General features: G+C 42.0%; 1 protein-coding gene across 1 annotated transcript in view; it reads right to left on the reverse strand.

The window, feature by feature from the left end:
- The window catches only part of tweek (transmembrane protein KIAA1109 homolog tweek), an 839,779-nt gene that overhangs the window by 95,052 nt on the left and 729,887 nt on the right, over window positions 1–14,840 (reverse strand). Inside the window, 1 exon segment of the mRNA XM_080283669.1 lies at window positions 7,217–7,440. Coding sequence (XP_080139795.1) covers window positions 7,217–7,440 — 224 coding nt within the window.

Genomic DNA, 14,840 nt, shown 5'->3' on the forward strand with positions numbered 1-14,840 from the left:
TTCCGTACCTTCTCAGTTACGTGGTCAGCCGGAGATAGTCTGTTATTGATAATCACACCTAAGTCCTTCCCTCTTCCTAATATGCGTAGGGTTTTATTTCCTAACTTATAATCCCAATCAGGTCCTTTCCCACTTTGACCAAACCTGATTACATGACACTTGTCCACATTGAATTCCCTTTGCCATGTATTATTCCATTCATGAAGTTTATTTCATTCTTCTTGTAGCCCTTTACAAGAGTCTGTGTTAGTAATTCTCCTTTGTATTTCTGCATCATCAGCAAACATATCTGAAAAGCTTTAATTTCCAATGTTACTATCTTAAGTCATTTATATACGCTAAAAACATAATTGGTGCCAGCACTAAGCCTTGTGGAACTCTGCTAGTCACTTCCTTCCATGATGAATAATTTCCCCTTAGTACCGTTCTCATTTCCCTTTTTCTGAGAAAATCTTGCATCCAACAGTACAGTTTGCCTCGGATTCCTCCTTGATGGTACAGTTTCCATAAAAGTCTTTGGTGTTGTACTCTTTCAAATGCTTTCTTGAAATCTACATAGATACTGTCCATCCATCCTTCTCTTTTCTTTTCTGTAATATTTCTGCAACTCTGTCATAGTAGCTTAATAGCTTAGTAACACATGATTTTCCCTTTCTGAAACAAAATTGCCTTTCTGTTATCATATGGTGTATTTCTACATGGTTTAATCACACTTTTCCTATCAGCTTTTCTAATATCTTGCTTACAACACTGATTAGTGATATTGGTTGGTAGTTGAGTGGATTCTGTCTATTCCCTTTCTTGAATAAGGGAACAATGTTTGCTTTCTTCCAAATATCAGGTAGTTTACCTTGACCCAAGGATTCCTTGAATATTAAAGATAATGGTCTACTTAACTCCTTTGCACATTCATGTGCAACATGAAATTTCGTCTGGACCATTTGCTTTTCCTTTGTCTAATTTATTTAACTCCTCCTGTATTTCTTTTTCTGATATCTGTATATCTGGTAATACGTTTGGGCATGCATGTTCCATATCATCCCTCTCAAAATTAGTTTCTTCTGTAAAAACTGATTGGAAATTCTTTAGTGCTTCACAAATATCTTTCTCTTGTGTATCAAGGATCCTTTCATCCATAATGGATTGTATTTTATCTTTTACTTTGGTTCTGCTTCGGATGTAGCTGTAAAATAGCTTCGGTTGATCACCACTTTTGTTAATGATGTCCACCTCAAACTGTTTTGGGTTTCTCTCCTTATTCTTGTGTATTCATTTCTTGCCTGTTTATAGTTATATGTCCTCTCAATATTGTGTCTTCTGTATCTCTTCCACAACAAATCTTTTTCTTTTGATGTTTTACATTCCCCCCTGGGGGTAGGGGGGTTTTCAAGAATACTCCCCCAGTATCCCTGCTTGTCGTAAAAGGCGACTAAAAGGGTTGGCGGAGGGTTAGTCCCCCTCCCCGGAAAACAACTAACTAAAAAAACAAACAAGAAGCCTCGGACAAGGACTGACCAAACGTTGACGACCCAGGACCGGACAAAGGACTTGGTAATGTGTACATGGAATGTAAGAGGAGCGAATGATGAGGTGAAAGAGAGAGAGATTGTCCAGGTGCTTGAGGATGCGAAAGTGGATGTATGTGGAATAGCTGAAACAAAATGGAGAGGAGAAAGTGTGAGAGAATGGGAGTATGGATGGGGTATATGTGCAGGAGTAGATGAGAATGAGAGGGCAAAGGAAGGAGTGTGTATAGTTGTGAGTAAAAGATGGAAGAAGAGCATAAGACAGTATGGATCAGTTGGGTCAAGGATTGTGTGGGTAAAGTTGAAAGTTGGAATACAAATGTGAGGCGATTGTGTGTGTGTATGCGCCAACGCAAGATCGTGCTAGAAGAGTGAGAGAAGAGTTCTGGACAAATGTGGAAGTGTGCATGGAAAAGTTTGGAAGGAATGAGAGAGTGTTTTTGATCGGTGATATGAATGGTAAAGTTGGTAAAGTGAAGGTGGATGGAATAGTTGGTGAGTGGGGTGTGCCTGCTGAGATAGATGAGAATGGGAGTGCGTTAGTGGACATCTGTGCTGGGAGGGGGTTGGTAATAGCCAATACCCTCTTCAGGCATAAAATGATCCACAGGTATACATGGCGAGTGATGAGAAGGGTGGGTGGTGAACTGAATGAAAGGAAGGCAATGATTGATTATGTGTGTGTGGATGAAAGGATGCGAAGATGTATATTGGATGCAAGAGTTTATAGAGGTTGGGGAGGGCCTTTCTGACCACTACTTGGTGGTGGCCAGAATTAGGATGCAAGTAAGATGGAGGAATAGAAGAAGGGAAAGACGAGAGGAAGGAGTAGTTGCAAGGAGAGTGGAAAGGTTACAAGAGGATGAGAAAAAGGCAGAGTATAAGAGAGAAGTGGAGGAACGATTGGGCAAATATGAATTGGAGCAGATGGGAGACGTGGAAGGTGTGTGTAAGATATTTACAGAAGAAATATGTGCAGCATGTGATGTGGTGTGTGGAAGGAAGAGAAGACGGAGGGGGGTGCAAGGAACAGCGTGGTGGACTGAAGAGGTGAAACAGGCTGTGGCACAAAGAAGAAAGCATACAATGAATGGATGAGAAATAGGGGCGTGGAAGAAGTTGAGAGGCAGAAGAGAGAGTTATATATGGAAAGGAAGAGAGAGGTGAAAAGATTAGTAAGAGAGAGTAAGAAGAGAGTGGATGAGGAATTTGGAAGGAATTTGAGTGTAAAGTGGAGGGACTGTAAGAAAATGTTCTGGAGAGAAGTGAAAAGAGTAAGACAGGGTGGAAGTGAAGTTAGCAGGGGAGTGAAAGATAAACATGGTAGATTACTAGTGGAGAAGGGAGAAAAAGTGAGCAGATGGAGAGAACACTTTAAGGAATTGTTGAACGTAGAGGATGGAAGTAATGCGAGTATAAGTGGCTGGGGAGTGGCTGGGAGAAGGAGGGGAGGTGAGAAGACAGGTAGAAATCAGTAGGATATAGGTTGTTGAAGCAATGAAGAAAGTTAAATCGTGTAAAGCCCCAGGAATTGATGGAGTGTGTGGTGAGATGCTGAAGCATGGGGGAGAGATAGTAGTAGAATGGATGTGGAAGATGTGCAGATTGGCCTGGGAGGAATGTAGAGTCCCGGAGGATTGGAAGTCAGGTATAATTATTCCCTTGTACAAAGGAAAAGGGAAAAAGAAGTGTGTGGTAATCATAGGGGCATTTGTCTTCTTAGTATAATAGGAAAAGTGTATGGTAGGTTACTTATAGACAGAGTTAGAGAAAGAACAGAGAAATTAGTTGAGAAGAACAGGGAGGCTTTAGGAAGGGAAGAGGTTGTGTAGATCAGATATTCATTCTTAGATCTTCAGTGGAAAAGTTTCTAGAGAAGGAAAGAAGTTGTATGCGGCTTTCATGGATTTGGAGAAAGCATATGACAGGGTGGATAGACAAGGATTGTGGAAAGTGTTAAGAATATATGGAGTAGATGGGAAGTTGTTGAATGCTGTGAAGAGTATGTATGATGGTGCTAAGGCTGCAGTGCGTGTGGATGGTGAACTAAGTGAATTTTTCTCTTTGAAAGTTGGTTTGAAACAGGGATGTGTCATGTCTCCATGGTTGTTCAATCTGTACATGGATGGGGTAATAAAAGAGGTACAAGGTAGGGTAGTGGATGTTGGAGTGGCCCTGGTGAGAGAGAGAATAGTGTTTGGAAACTCCCTGTACTGTTGTTTGCAGATGATACTGTGTTGTTGAGTGAAGATGAAGGGGAGCTACAAGGTTTGGTGGATGAGTTTGAGAGAGTGTGTAAGAAACGGAACCTAAAGGTGAATGTAGGGAAGAGTAAAGTGATGGTCTTTGAGAGAGGTGAAGTCAGTGAATGTATAGCGAGGTTGGATGGTGAGGAATTGGAAAATGTGAGTACGTTTAAGTATTTGGGTAGTGTGATGAGTAAGGATGGAGGTTTGGAGGGTGAAGTGCTTGAAAGGGTACAGCAGGGAAGAAAGGTTGCTGGTTCCTTGAAAGCAGTGATAAGAAAACAGGGAAGTGAGCATGGAAGTAAAAAAGTTACTACATGACAGTATTGTGATACCAACTCTAACGTACGGAAGTGAAGCTTGGACGTTGTTGGAAGGACACAAGTCAAGAGTGAGAGCAGTGGAAATGAGTTATTTAAGAGGAGCTTGGGGAGTCACGTGGAGAGACAGGCTGACGAATGAGGATATAAAGGAGCGTTGTGGTGTTGATGTGGATGTGATAGGAAGCGTTGTGAGGAACACACTGAGGTGGTTTGGCCATGTGGAGAGGATGGAGGGTGAAAGACTGACGAAGAGAGTGTATGTGAGTGAGGTGGAGGGTGGAAGAGGGAGGGGGAGACCGAGGATGAGATGGAGGGATGGGGTGGAGAGGTATATGAGAGAGGGGGGTGTGAGTTGGGAGCAGGGTAGTGAAATGGCGGGGGACAGGGCGACTTGGAGGCGATTTGTTTGTGGCCACCCCAAACGGGATTGAGGCGTCTGGCAATAGATAGATAGATAGACATTCCTTATCAAACCATTTTTTTATTTTCATTTCTGCTTCTTCGTGCCAAGGGATGTAATTTTGGACTCCTATTTCATACAGTTCACAGAATTTTCTATATATAACATTTAAATCTTGTCCTCTAAGCTCTTTTTCCCAATCTATTTCTAAGTAGTACTTCTTTAGGTCATGATAGTTGCCCTTTTTGTACTTATATCTCTTTTTGTAATTTTCATTAATGTTAACTGTCATATGCAATTCTGAAGTTGCAATTTAATGCTGCATGGTCGCTTTTGCCGAATGGAGGGTGATACATAATACTGTCAATATCATTTTCTTGCCTAGTAAGTATAAGACCTAGTACTGATGGTACATCAAGTCCTCTTATTCTGGTGCTTTCTTTTACATGCTGTGTTAGGAAAAAGTCCTGCACAAGGTCCAGGAGCTTTTGGTCCCAATAGCTTTCCTGGTTTTTTATATCTAGAGTATTCCAATTTATATTTGTATTGAAATCTCTAGTTAGTATAATTCTTTCAGATTTCTCCTCCAATCTATGTAGTAATGCTCTTAAACTTTGAATTGTACTCTCTGCCAGGTCTTCATATCTGCCTTTTTCCCAAATGTTTGATCTTGGTGGCATGTATATATCTGCCACAATTACATTCCCTTCTGATGTACTAATCTCTACTGCGATCAGTTCTACCTGTGAGGGTATATCTATTTCTCTGACTTGCAGATTTTTCTTTGTTATTATAATTCCTCCTCCTTTTTTTAAGTTCGTATCTCTTCTCCATATATTGTATTCCTCTAGGTTTAGGGTATCATTTGATATTCATGATATTAAATTTGTTTCAGTTTGGCAAACAATATGTGGTTCCTTTTCTTTAATATAATCATTCATCTCTAGTAATTTAGATACCATTCCATCTACACTGGAGTATGTCAACTTAATCATCTTGTTTACATATTTGTCATGACTTGGGTCTGCTACCTTCCTCCTTTTTATTCCCTCCTGTTTATGTACCACTTTCATACCTGCAATCCAATTACTTTGTAAAAAATTGTGTTCTTCTCTTCCTCTGATCTTCCCTCATTCTTTGTTTTTGCCTCCTCCCTCTTCTCTCTTAGTAATCCCAGTTCCTCTTGAGTTAGGCATCTTTTTATCCATATATTTTTGAAATCCTCTTTTCCCATAAGTTTGTTTGCATTTTTTACTATTTCCTCCAGTGTTTACATTCTGGAAGATTACTTTCAGGGGCCTTGATTTATTTCTCTCATATTTCCCTAGCCTTTTGTGTTCCTCTATGTCTTTACTAGACTTCCTCTGATACTTCCTTCAATATGCTCGTTACATTAGCCATCTCAATTGTCTCTCGAAATCTTGTTTTTTATTTCTTCCTCCTCTATACCAGTGATTACTATGGATTTGTTGATATCTGATGAATCTTTGACCAATTTTGGATTGTTTTGGATTATTTTTCTTCACTTCCTTTTTAATTCTCTTTTCTTTGGCTCTTGTTTCTAAGTCATTTTTTACTTTCACCATTTCAGCATACGTGGTTTCCACATCATTTTTGTAGCTTTGCACCACTTCATTCACCTGGGTTATCTTCTCAATATCACTGCTATGATCTATCAGATTGCTTGCCTGCCTTATTGTCTCTGTATCATTTCTTAACTCTTCCATAATACTCTCATGGTTGACAACTGTGCTTGCCATTTCATTAATCTTCCTTCTAAGTGTACCAACCTCTACTGACAGCTCATCTATTGTTGTGTCTTTCTTGTTAACCTTCTTTACTACTTTTTCATTTTTTTCCTTCTGCATGTGCAACTGCTTCTTAATTTCATCCATTTCACTCTGAAATACCTTCCCCAATCTGTGTGTGTGTGCACGTGCGTGCCAAACCCTAGTTATGTTCATGATCTCCTCCATACACAGTCCTTCAACCAACTTGATCTCTTGTCAGTTCTCTTGCCTAATCAACTTCCTTTTTTTCCTTTTTTTCTTTTCAAATACCTTATGTAATAGATGGGGGCACTCACCATCCACTCACTCGATGCAGTGCTGCTCTCGGGTGTCTGCCCTTTCCTCTCCTTCATCCTTCTTTCTTTTCTTCATTCTTTCTTCATCCTTCTCCTATGGGTAACTTTACACTCCCTCTTCTGTCTTTCTTTCCTTCATTCTTTCCTCTTCCATCTGCCTATGGGTGACTCTACAATAAATGACAGGCAAAATGGTTTCCTGTACACCAGGAAACCATATACTATGCTGGGTGGTAACCATATAACCAAATTTTGGCACCTGGTGGTTTAGTGGGTAATTACGGCGCTCCAATCGGATTGAGCCGGTGAAGGTTTATATCCGAGGGGTGGTTGGGGTTTATTGCTCATGGAATGCCACTCAGGGATGAATGAGGCCGGTCACTTATCTTAAATGTCAGGACCAACTTGCCTAGCCCCAGGCTCCTACGCTCCTCATGGGGCAGTGTAGGACTAGATGATGAATGAATGAATGAATCAAATACCTTATTCATCCATGTCCTTCCTGACCTAGCACATCTCCTATATTGTAACTCACTCACATGCACTCTTTCCACCACCCTACTCACATCCATTCTCTCCATATGACCATAGGATATTAAACAATAATTCTGTAAAGGATGGACAGGTTGACCCACCACTGGTCATTTTACGGTTTGCATCTCTGGGCTTCTGTTTGACAGAAGCCTTGTTGCGGGTGGGCTGGAGGGAGGAGAATACACGCTTGCTGGATTTGAACTGTTGTGAGAAGAATTCATCCAGTTTGTGGTGCATCTTGAGAAGGTCAGCGGTGGTTGACTTGCTGATAATGAGCTGCAGCTGGTCCCACTCTAGATCACCCAGGATGAATATGGTTGCACCCCTGAAAATACATCATCATCATCATTAATATCACTGTTAAATTTCTGAATGAGCAAATGTTGTGTATTATCTTATTCTTCTTGGCTTTCTTGGCTTTCTTACCAAACCTCTTTGTCACAGCCTTATGTCTATTTATTTCTAGGCCGATTGACCTTAAAATTATTATACATGTACAGTACCCGGACCTGGTATCTTTGGACAACCTTCTCATACTCTTTACTTAATGATGATGATCATCATTATCACCTTCAATAACCTGTTCCTTCCTCAAACTCCTGGATAGGATTGTCAAGGCTAGCCAGCCTCCAGTCTACATTATCCTCACATACCTCTCTCACTCTCTCAAACACACCTCTTCCTCATCCTTCTCTTTCATCACTATATACTTCCACTCTCTTCTTCCTTAACACATAAAGTCTGCCTATAACAATACCCTTTACCTAAAAATCACAAGCATTATCTGCCAACCTTTTTATGAGCATTTTATGTATATATCCATACCATCTCAGTAAATTCTATTTTATTCACTCAGTAATCACACATCTCACTCTTATTGCATCTTTCTTCCATCCTATAATGCTCATACATTTCATTACTGCCTACATCAGGGGTGGGGAATGTCCGGCCTCCGGGCCGTATAAGGCCCACAAGACCATTTGATCAGGCTCGCGAGGCAATTCATAAATGCAATTTCATAGACTCATGAATGAATATATATATATATATATATATATATATATATATATATATATATATACAGTAGAACCTCTCTCATTTGGACTATATGGGGGGAAGGATTGTCCGAATTACCAGATTGTCTGGACCATCAGGGTAATCTCCAGTTCATACCAAAAAATATCTACATATGGTATGTTTGTTAATTATTAACATACGTGGCATATGTCAACCCTACGTAACTGCGAAAGATGAAAGGATACTAAAATAACCAAATTAATCATGTACGATAGTTTTGTATTGCATAATTTACAGGTAAGGCCATGACAAGAAACTAGCCTACATTTTAAATTGTAGTAAGTGACTAAGGCCCGTGTAGGCAAAAAAATATATTAATTAATTAACTGTAATATTTGGAATAAAAATAAAACTTATGTAGGCAAAAAAATACATTGTCATCTTTGGCATATTGATAACACCCATATGGGCAAGAAGCTAATGTTTGATGTACAAGTAAAGCACATTTAAGTACAAAAAATAACCTACAGTAATCACTAAACACTGCAGAATATTCTGACCCATTTTTGTGTAAGCAAACTCCTCCTTTTAACACTTTTATTCATTACAGAAGCTACACTTGCATTAAGGGGCATGGTAAGGAGGATTAACTTTTGAAATACAGCGTAAAAATATAAATGGTTGGTGAACTAGTTGATGGAACGAATGCTAATGTGTGTTTAAACAGGCGCCCATGTTGCGACCTAGCGTGATCCGAGACTAAATGAATGACGATCGCTTTCCGCGCTGATACTGAAAATGACTTTAGAATTACTTTCAACATATTTTTGGAGCTTATTATTTTTAAATTTTGTCCAAATTAACAGAAATCCGGATTAAAGGGGTCCGGACCAAAGAGGTTCTACTGTATATATATATTTAGTACTTGGATGGGTGACCACCTGGGAACACCAGATGCTGTTGGCATCCCTACGTGTCAAGTGGGGTTGGTGGAGGATTAGTGCCCCTCCCTGTAAAACAATTAACTCTAAGCCCTTGGCCACCCCGTGTGGGATACATGGCATCTGGCAATGAATGAAAAAAAAAAAAAACACAGTATGCGAGTAAATGGGTGGCAGAGGACATCGCGTACTAGGAATTTGCGTACTCAGAATACATAAACTTATGGAAAAAATTACATATGGGTGGCAACCCCTTCATGGGCAACCCCTTAGACTCCATTCAGACCTAAGTATTGTGCTGTAAAGGGAAACTATCTAAGACATATTACCTAAGATAAAGTAAATCAAGATTATGGCTTTAGGAAATTAAAAAGGACATGGCTTAACAAAACCAACAAGAATATGGCCTCACCTTAACCCAAGAGGACAACAGGCTTGATGGAGGTAAGAAGGGGATCCGAAGAAGGATGAGGCACCTAGCGTGCATCTCCTGCATCACTCACCACACCACCCAACACACCATCTTCATCACCACTCTCGTCATCAGAACTTTCGACACTTTCACTACCTAATGCACTTGCTTCGTTCATAAACCCTTCAAAGTCTATTTCTGACACCTCAGACATCGCATCATCCTCTTGATCCTCCTCAGGATATGGCTCTTCTGTTGTTGAAGGGAGTGATTCTTCACTTTCTTCAAGCCGCAGGTAATGGGTGATGAGGGTTTGCTTCCTGGTTGTGCTTGTTTGTGTAGTAGCAGAAGGGTCTGTCCTGTGAAGTCATCACCTCCTCCACTCGCAACTGAGAGCATTCAATGTCCTTGAATTCTTCCTTGAATTTATCATGGGCACGTAGTACCCGGCTGATCTCCATCAAGGATAAATCTTCACTTTCCATCACTGGTGTTGCTGGTTTTTCTGCTGTGATCTCGGGCTCTGTGTCGGCCTCGTCCAATCACTGCATGACTTCCTGGATATACTGCACCACTGCTGCCGAATGTAAGCCCCTGATCTCCTCCAGCATGATGGCCTGAAACCTGGATACAGCTTGTGCAGTTGTGAGAGTGGCTGCCTTGGCAGTGGGCAGGGACTGAAAGCTGCTTCCCGGTGCGATTTCACACAGGTGCGGTACGAGGAGGCGCCAAACATGGTTAATTGTTGCAACGGTTATGTCTGCCCAAGAAGGCAACAGGAAGGTGATGGCATCCTTGAGGTTGAATGACTGCCAAAAAGCCATAACAGTCTTATCAGGAGTTGAAGCTGGTGATGCAGGTGCTGTGTGTGGAGCGGGTGAAGTGGGTGGAGTGGGTGGCAAGTCCAAACCATCCTCGGCGTCCATGACATCACTCCCAACGGTGTCCAAGTCAAGAACTGCCTGCAGTTCCTCAGAGTTGGTCTTGCTGAGGAGGTGATCGTAGAGGCGTTGGTGGCATAGTTGCTTCACCATTGCAATTAACTCCTGGTCTAGCGGTTGGATGAGAGAGGTCGTTCTGGGTGGCAAAAAAACGATCTTGCATTCCTTGCTGAGGTCTGCTATCCAGGTTGGATGACGTGGGGTATTGTCGAGGACAAGAGGCACCTTGAAGGGGATGCCAAGCTCCCGGGATTTAGCCTTGGCGTCAGGGATGAATTGCCGCAGCAACCATTCTGACATGATGCTGCTTGTCATCTAGCTGTTGGAGTTGCTGTACCAGAACACCCCGCTATCATCCATGCAGCAAAGATTCTTGTAACATCTGGGGTGCGCTGTGGTATGAACCACAACAGGCCGCATCTTGTGTGAGCCTGATAAGTTCACGGCAAACATGATCGTTATCCTGCTCTTGTCCATTTTTCTCCCTCGGGCCTGGCGCTGATGCTTACTGATATAAGTAGACTTTGGCATAGCTTTGTAGTATAGGGATGTTTCATCAGTATTTAAGATTTGGTCCCTGCTGTAGCCACCTTCGTCGATTATCCCCTTTAGGATGGCTGGATAGTCCCTGGCTGCCATTTCATCTGCTGATCCACGCTCGCCAGTGAGGCGAATGTGACGTAGCTCCTTCCTCTTCAGGAACCAGCATAGCCATCTCACGGAGGCTTTGAATGGTTTTTTGACACCAAGCTTCAGAGCTCTAGCTTTGTTGAAAACCTTGGCCTTGTCCCTGATGTAGCACCCGTTCAATGGAACTCCTTTCTTCTCTTTCCTCAGGATGTATGTTGCCAGGTACCGCTCCATGAGAATTAATGCCCGGTTGGTCAGCCTGCTTCTCCCATCAAGTGCCGCCACCCCATACATCTTAGGTCTTCTTTATGGCCTCCCTGTTCACCCGTATTATTCGTACCATCAATTCCGCCAAGCCGAGTTCCTTCCCAATGGCGGTGTTACTCTCCCACTCTCCTTCTTCTTAATGACTTCCATCTTCATGGCGTGGGTGATGCACTTCTTCTTTCTCGAGGATGGGGAAGACATCCTAGCTCACAAAACAATAGCCTCAGAGTAGATGAGCACATAGCTGAAACAGCGAGTGTACCCTCTGTGTGCGCGTTTCCTCTGCTGGGCCTCTCTCACCACCCTCCAAGCGGCACATTTGAGCATCACGTGATGAGTGCGCATCATCGGCATCACAAGGTGGGGCAGCGTTGGCAACCGTTATTGCTTCTTGGGGTGGCAATGTCACATGCTCCGGGTAAACCCAGATTTGGGCCACTCTTTGCTGCTGTCTCGCTTACAACGAGTTCAATTCGCATCCTATTAAAAAATACACTAAAATTCGGAAAAAAATAGGTCCTTGCGTGCAATGAGGATCGCATACTCTGAACTCGCAGTCTGTGGGTACCTACTGTACTTAAACGCACTCACATTTTCCATTTCCTCTTCATCCAGCCTCACTGTACATTCGATGACTTCATTTCTCTCAAAGAACATAACTTTACTCTTCCCTACATTCATCTTTAGATTCTGTTTCTTACACACTCTCCCACACTCATCCACCAAGCCTTGCAGCTCGCCTCAGTCTTCGCTTAACAACTCAGTATCATCTGCAAACAGTTAGGGAGTTTCCACACACTGCCCTCTTTCATTAGGGCTGCTCCAACATCTACTGCCCTACCTTGTATCTCTTTTATAACCCCATCCATATACAGATTGAACAACCATGGAGACATGACACATCCTTGTTTCAATCCAACCTTGAAATAGAAAAATTCACTCAGTTCACTATGTACATGCACTGCAGCCTTAGCATCCTCATACATACTCTTCACAGCATTCAACAACTTCCCATAGTTTCGTTTTTAAAGGCTCCAACATGCTTGCATGTGTTGGCCTTGGTCACCTAATGGCGGCTCTCCACGCTGCACGATCCATTGCAGCCTCCCTGTTCAGTCCCTTAACCCTAAGGTCACACTTAATGACCTCGTCCCATGTCTTTCTCGGTCTACCCCTCATAACCCCACCCCCAATATTAACACTTCTCACCTTCCTCACCCAATTATCATCCCCCATCCTCTCCACATGTCCAAACCACCTCAATCTACCTCTCCTCATCACAACACCAATATAGTACTTTCCACAATCCTTGAATATCCACCCTGTCATATGCTTTCTCCAAATCAATGAAGGCTGCACACAAATTCTTTCCCTTCTCTAGAAAGTTTTACACTAAAGATCTAAGAATGAATATCTGATCTACATAACCTCTTCCCTTCCTAAAACCTCCCTTTTCTTCTCCAACTAATTCCTCTGTTCTCTCCCTCACTCTGTTAATAAGTATCCTACCAAATACTTTTCCTACTACACTAAGAAGACAAAATGCCCCTATGATTACCACACACTTCTTTTTCCCCTTTCCCTTTGTACAGGGGAATAATTATACCTGACCTCCAATCCTCCGCGACTCTACCTTCCTGTCAAGCCAATCTGCACATCTCCCACATCCATTCTACTACTGACTGTCCCCCAAGCTTCAGTATTTCACCACACACTCCATTAATTCCTGGGGATTTCCCCATTTTTGGCTTTCTTCATTGCTTCCACAACTTCCATCCTATTGATTCCTTCCTCCCTTCTCACATCCCTCCTTCTCCCAGCCATTCCCCCTGCCACTTATACTTGCATTACTTTCATTCTCTATGTTCAACAATTCCTTTAAGTGTTTTCTCCATCTGCTCATTTTTTCTCCCTTCTCCACTAGTAATCTACCATTTTTATCTTTCACTCCCCAACTATTGTTACTGACACCCTGTCTTTCCAGAACATTTTCTTACATCCTCTCTATTTTACACTAAAATTCCTTCCAAATTCCTCATCCACTCTCTTCTTACTTTCTCTTACTAATCTTTTCATCTCTCTCTTCCTCTCTATATATAACTCTCTCTTCCGTCTCTCAACTTCTTCCACACCCCTGTTTCTCGTCCACTCACTCTATGCTTTCTTTTGTGCCACAGCCTGTCTCACCTCTTCATTCCACCATGCTGTTTCTTGCACCCCCTTTCATCATCTCTTCACCCCACACACCACCTCACATGCTGCACAGATTTCTTCTGTGAATATCTTGCACACACCTTCCACGTCCTCCATCTGATCCAATCCATATTTACCCGATTCCTCCTTCTCTTCTCTCTTATATGCTGCCTTTTTTCCATCCTCTTGTAACTTTTCCACCCTCCTTGTATGAACTACTTCCTCATGTTCTCTCCTTCATCTATTTCTCCATTTCATTTGGACCTTGATTCTCACCACCACACTTTGTGGTCAGAAAGTCTACTCCCTCAACCTCTATATGCTCTTGCATCCATTACACACCATCTCACCCTATCATCCACACACACATAATCAATCATTGCCTTCCTTTCATTCAGTTCACCACCCACACTTCTCATCACTCACCACGTATACCTATGGATCATTTTGTGTCTGAAGAGCGTACCGGCTATCACCAACCCCCTCCTGGCACAAATGTCTACTAAAGCACTGCCATTCTCATCCATCTCTGCAGGCATACTCCATTCACCAACTACTCCATCCAGCTCCATATTCCCTACTTTTCCATTCCTATCCCCAATCAAAAACACTCTCTCAATCCTTTCAAACTTTTCCATGCATATACCTGTACATGTCGGTAGAGAGGCGGCCTGCAGTCCTGTTGGACCCAGGTTCGAATCCCGGCTAGGGCAGGGAACAGTTTAAGGATTTGAATTTCATGAAAGCAGACATTCCTGATCTACCAGATGACCCGCCGACATGTCATAAAAGTACCCCCGCTAATACCAATGCACCAGTCCTGTATGAGACATCCCTAGCATGTATTCAATTTGGACGGTGGGTGTTAGCGCCGAAGTGGTGACATGTAGAGAGGTGTATGGTATGTAGGAGGACTACTGGGCCTTGAGTGCAGGCTGTGAAGCCTATGCCCAGAGTCGGACACATAAAAAAAAAAAAAAAAAAAAAACATATATATATATAAACAAATACATATATATATATATATATATATATATATATATATATATATATATACTGTATATAGTATATCTTCATTTTTCGCAGCTTGGATGTCCCGCCAAAACTGTACAAAATGCGAAATGTTGAAGTGTGAAGTTAAGAATCAATGGGAAAAATAGAGGAGCATTCTGGTGGGACATGTACCTACCCTATCAGAAAGTGCTATAACACCAAACAGGCCCAGCCCAAAATTAAATGAAAAGTGTTTACTAGTGCTAAAACAGCATAACACAATAAACATTAAAAAGACATAAAACCTGTTATACAGAGCTGCAACACCAAA

Source organism: Coenobita brevimanus, chromosome 98, assembly GCF_032717465.1.
Source record: "Coenobita brevimanus isolate Jiangsu-jjx chromosome 98, ASM3271746v2, whole genome shotgun sequence".
NCBI classification, from domain to species: Eukaryota; Metazoa; Arthropoda; class Malacostraca; order Decapoda; family Coenobitidae; genus Coenobita; species Coenobita brevimanus.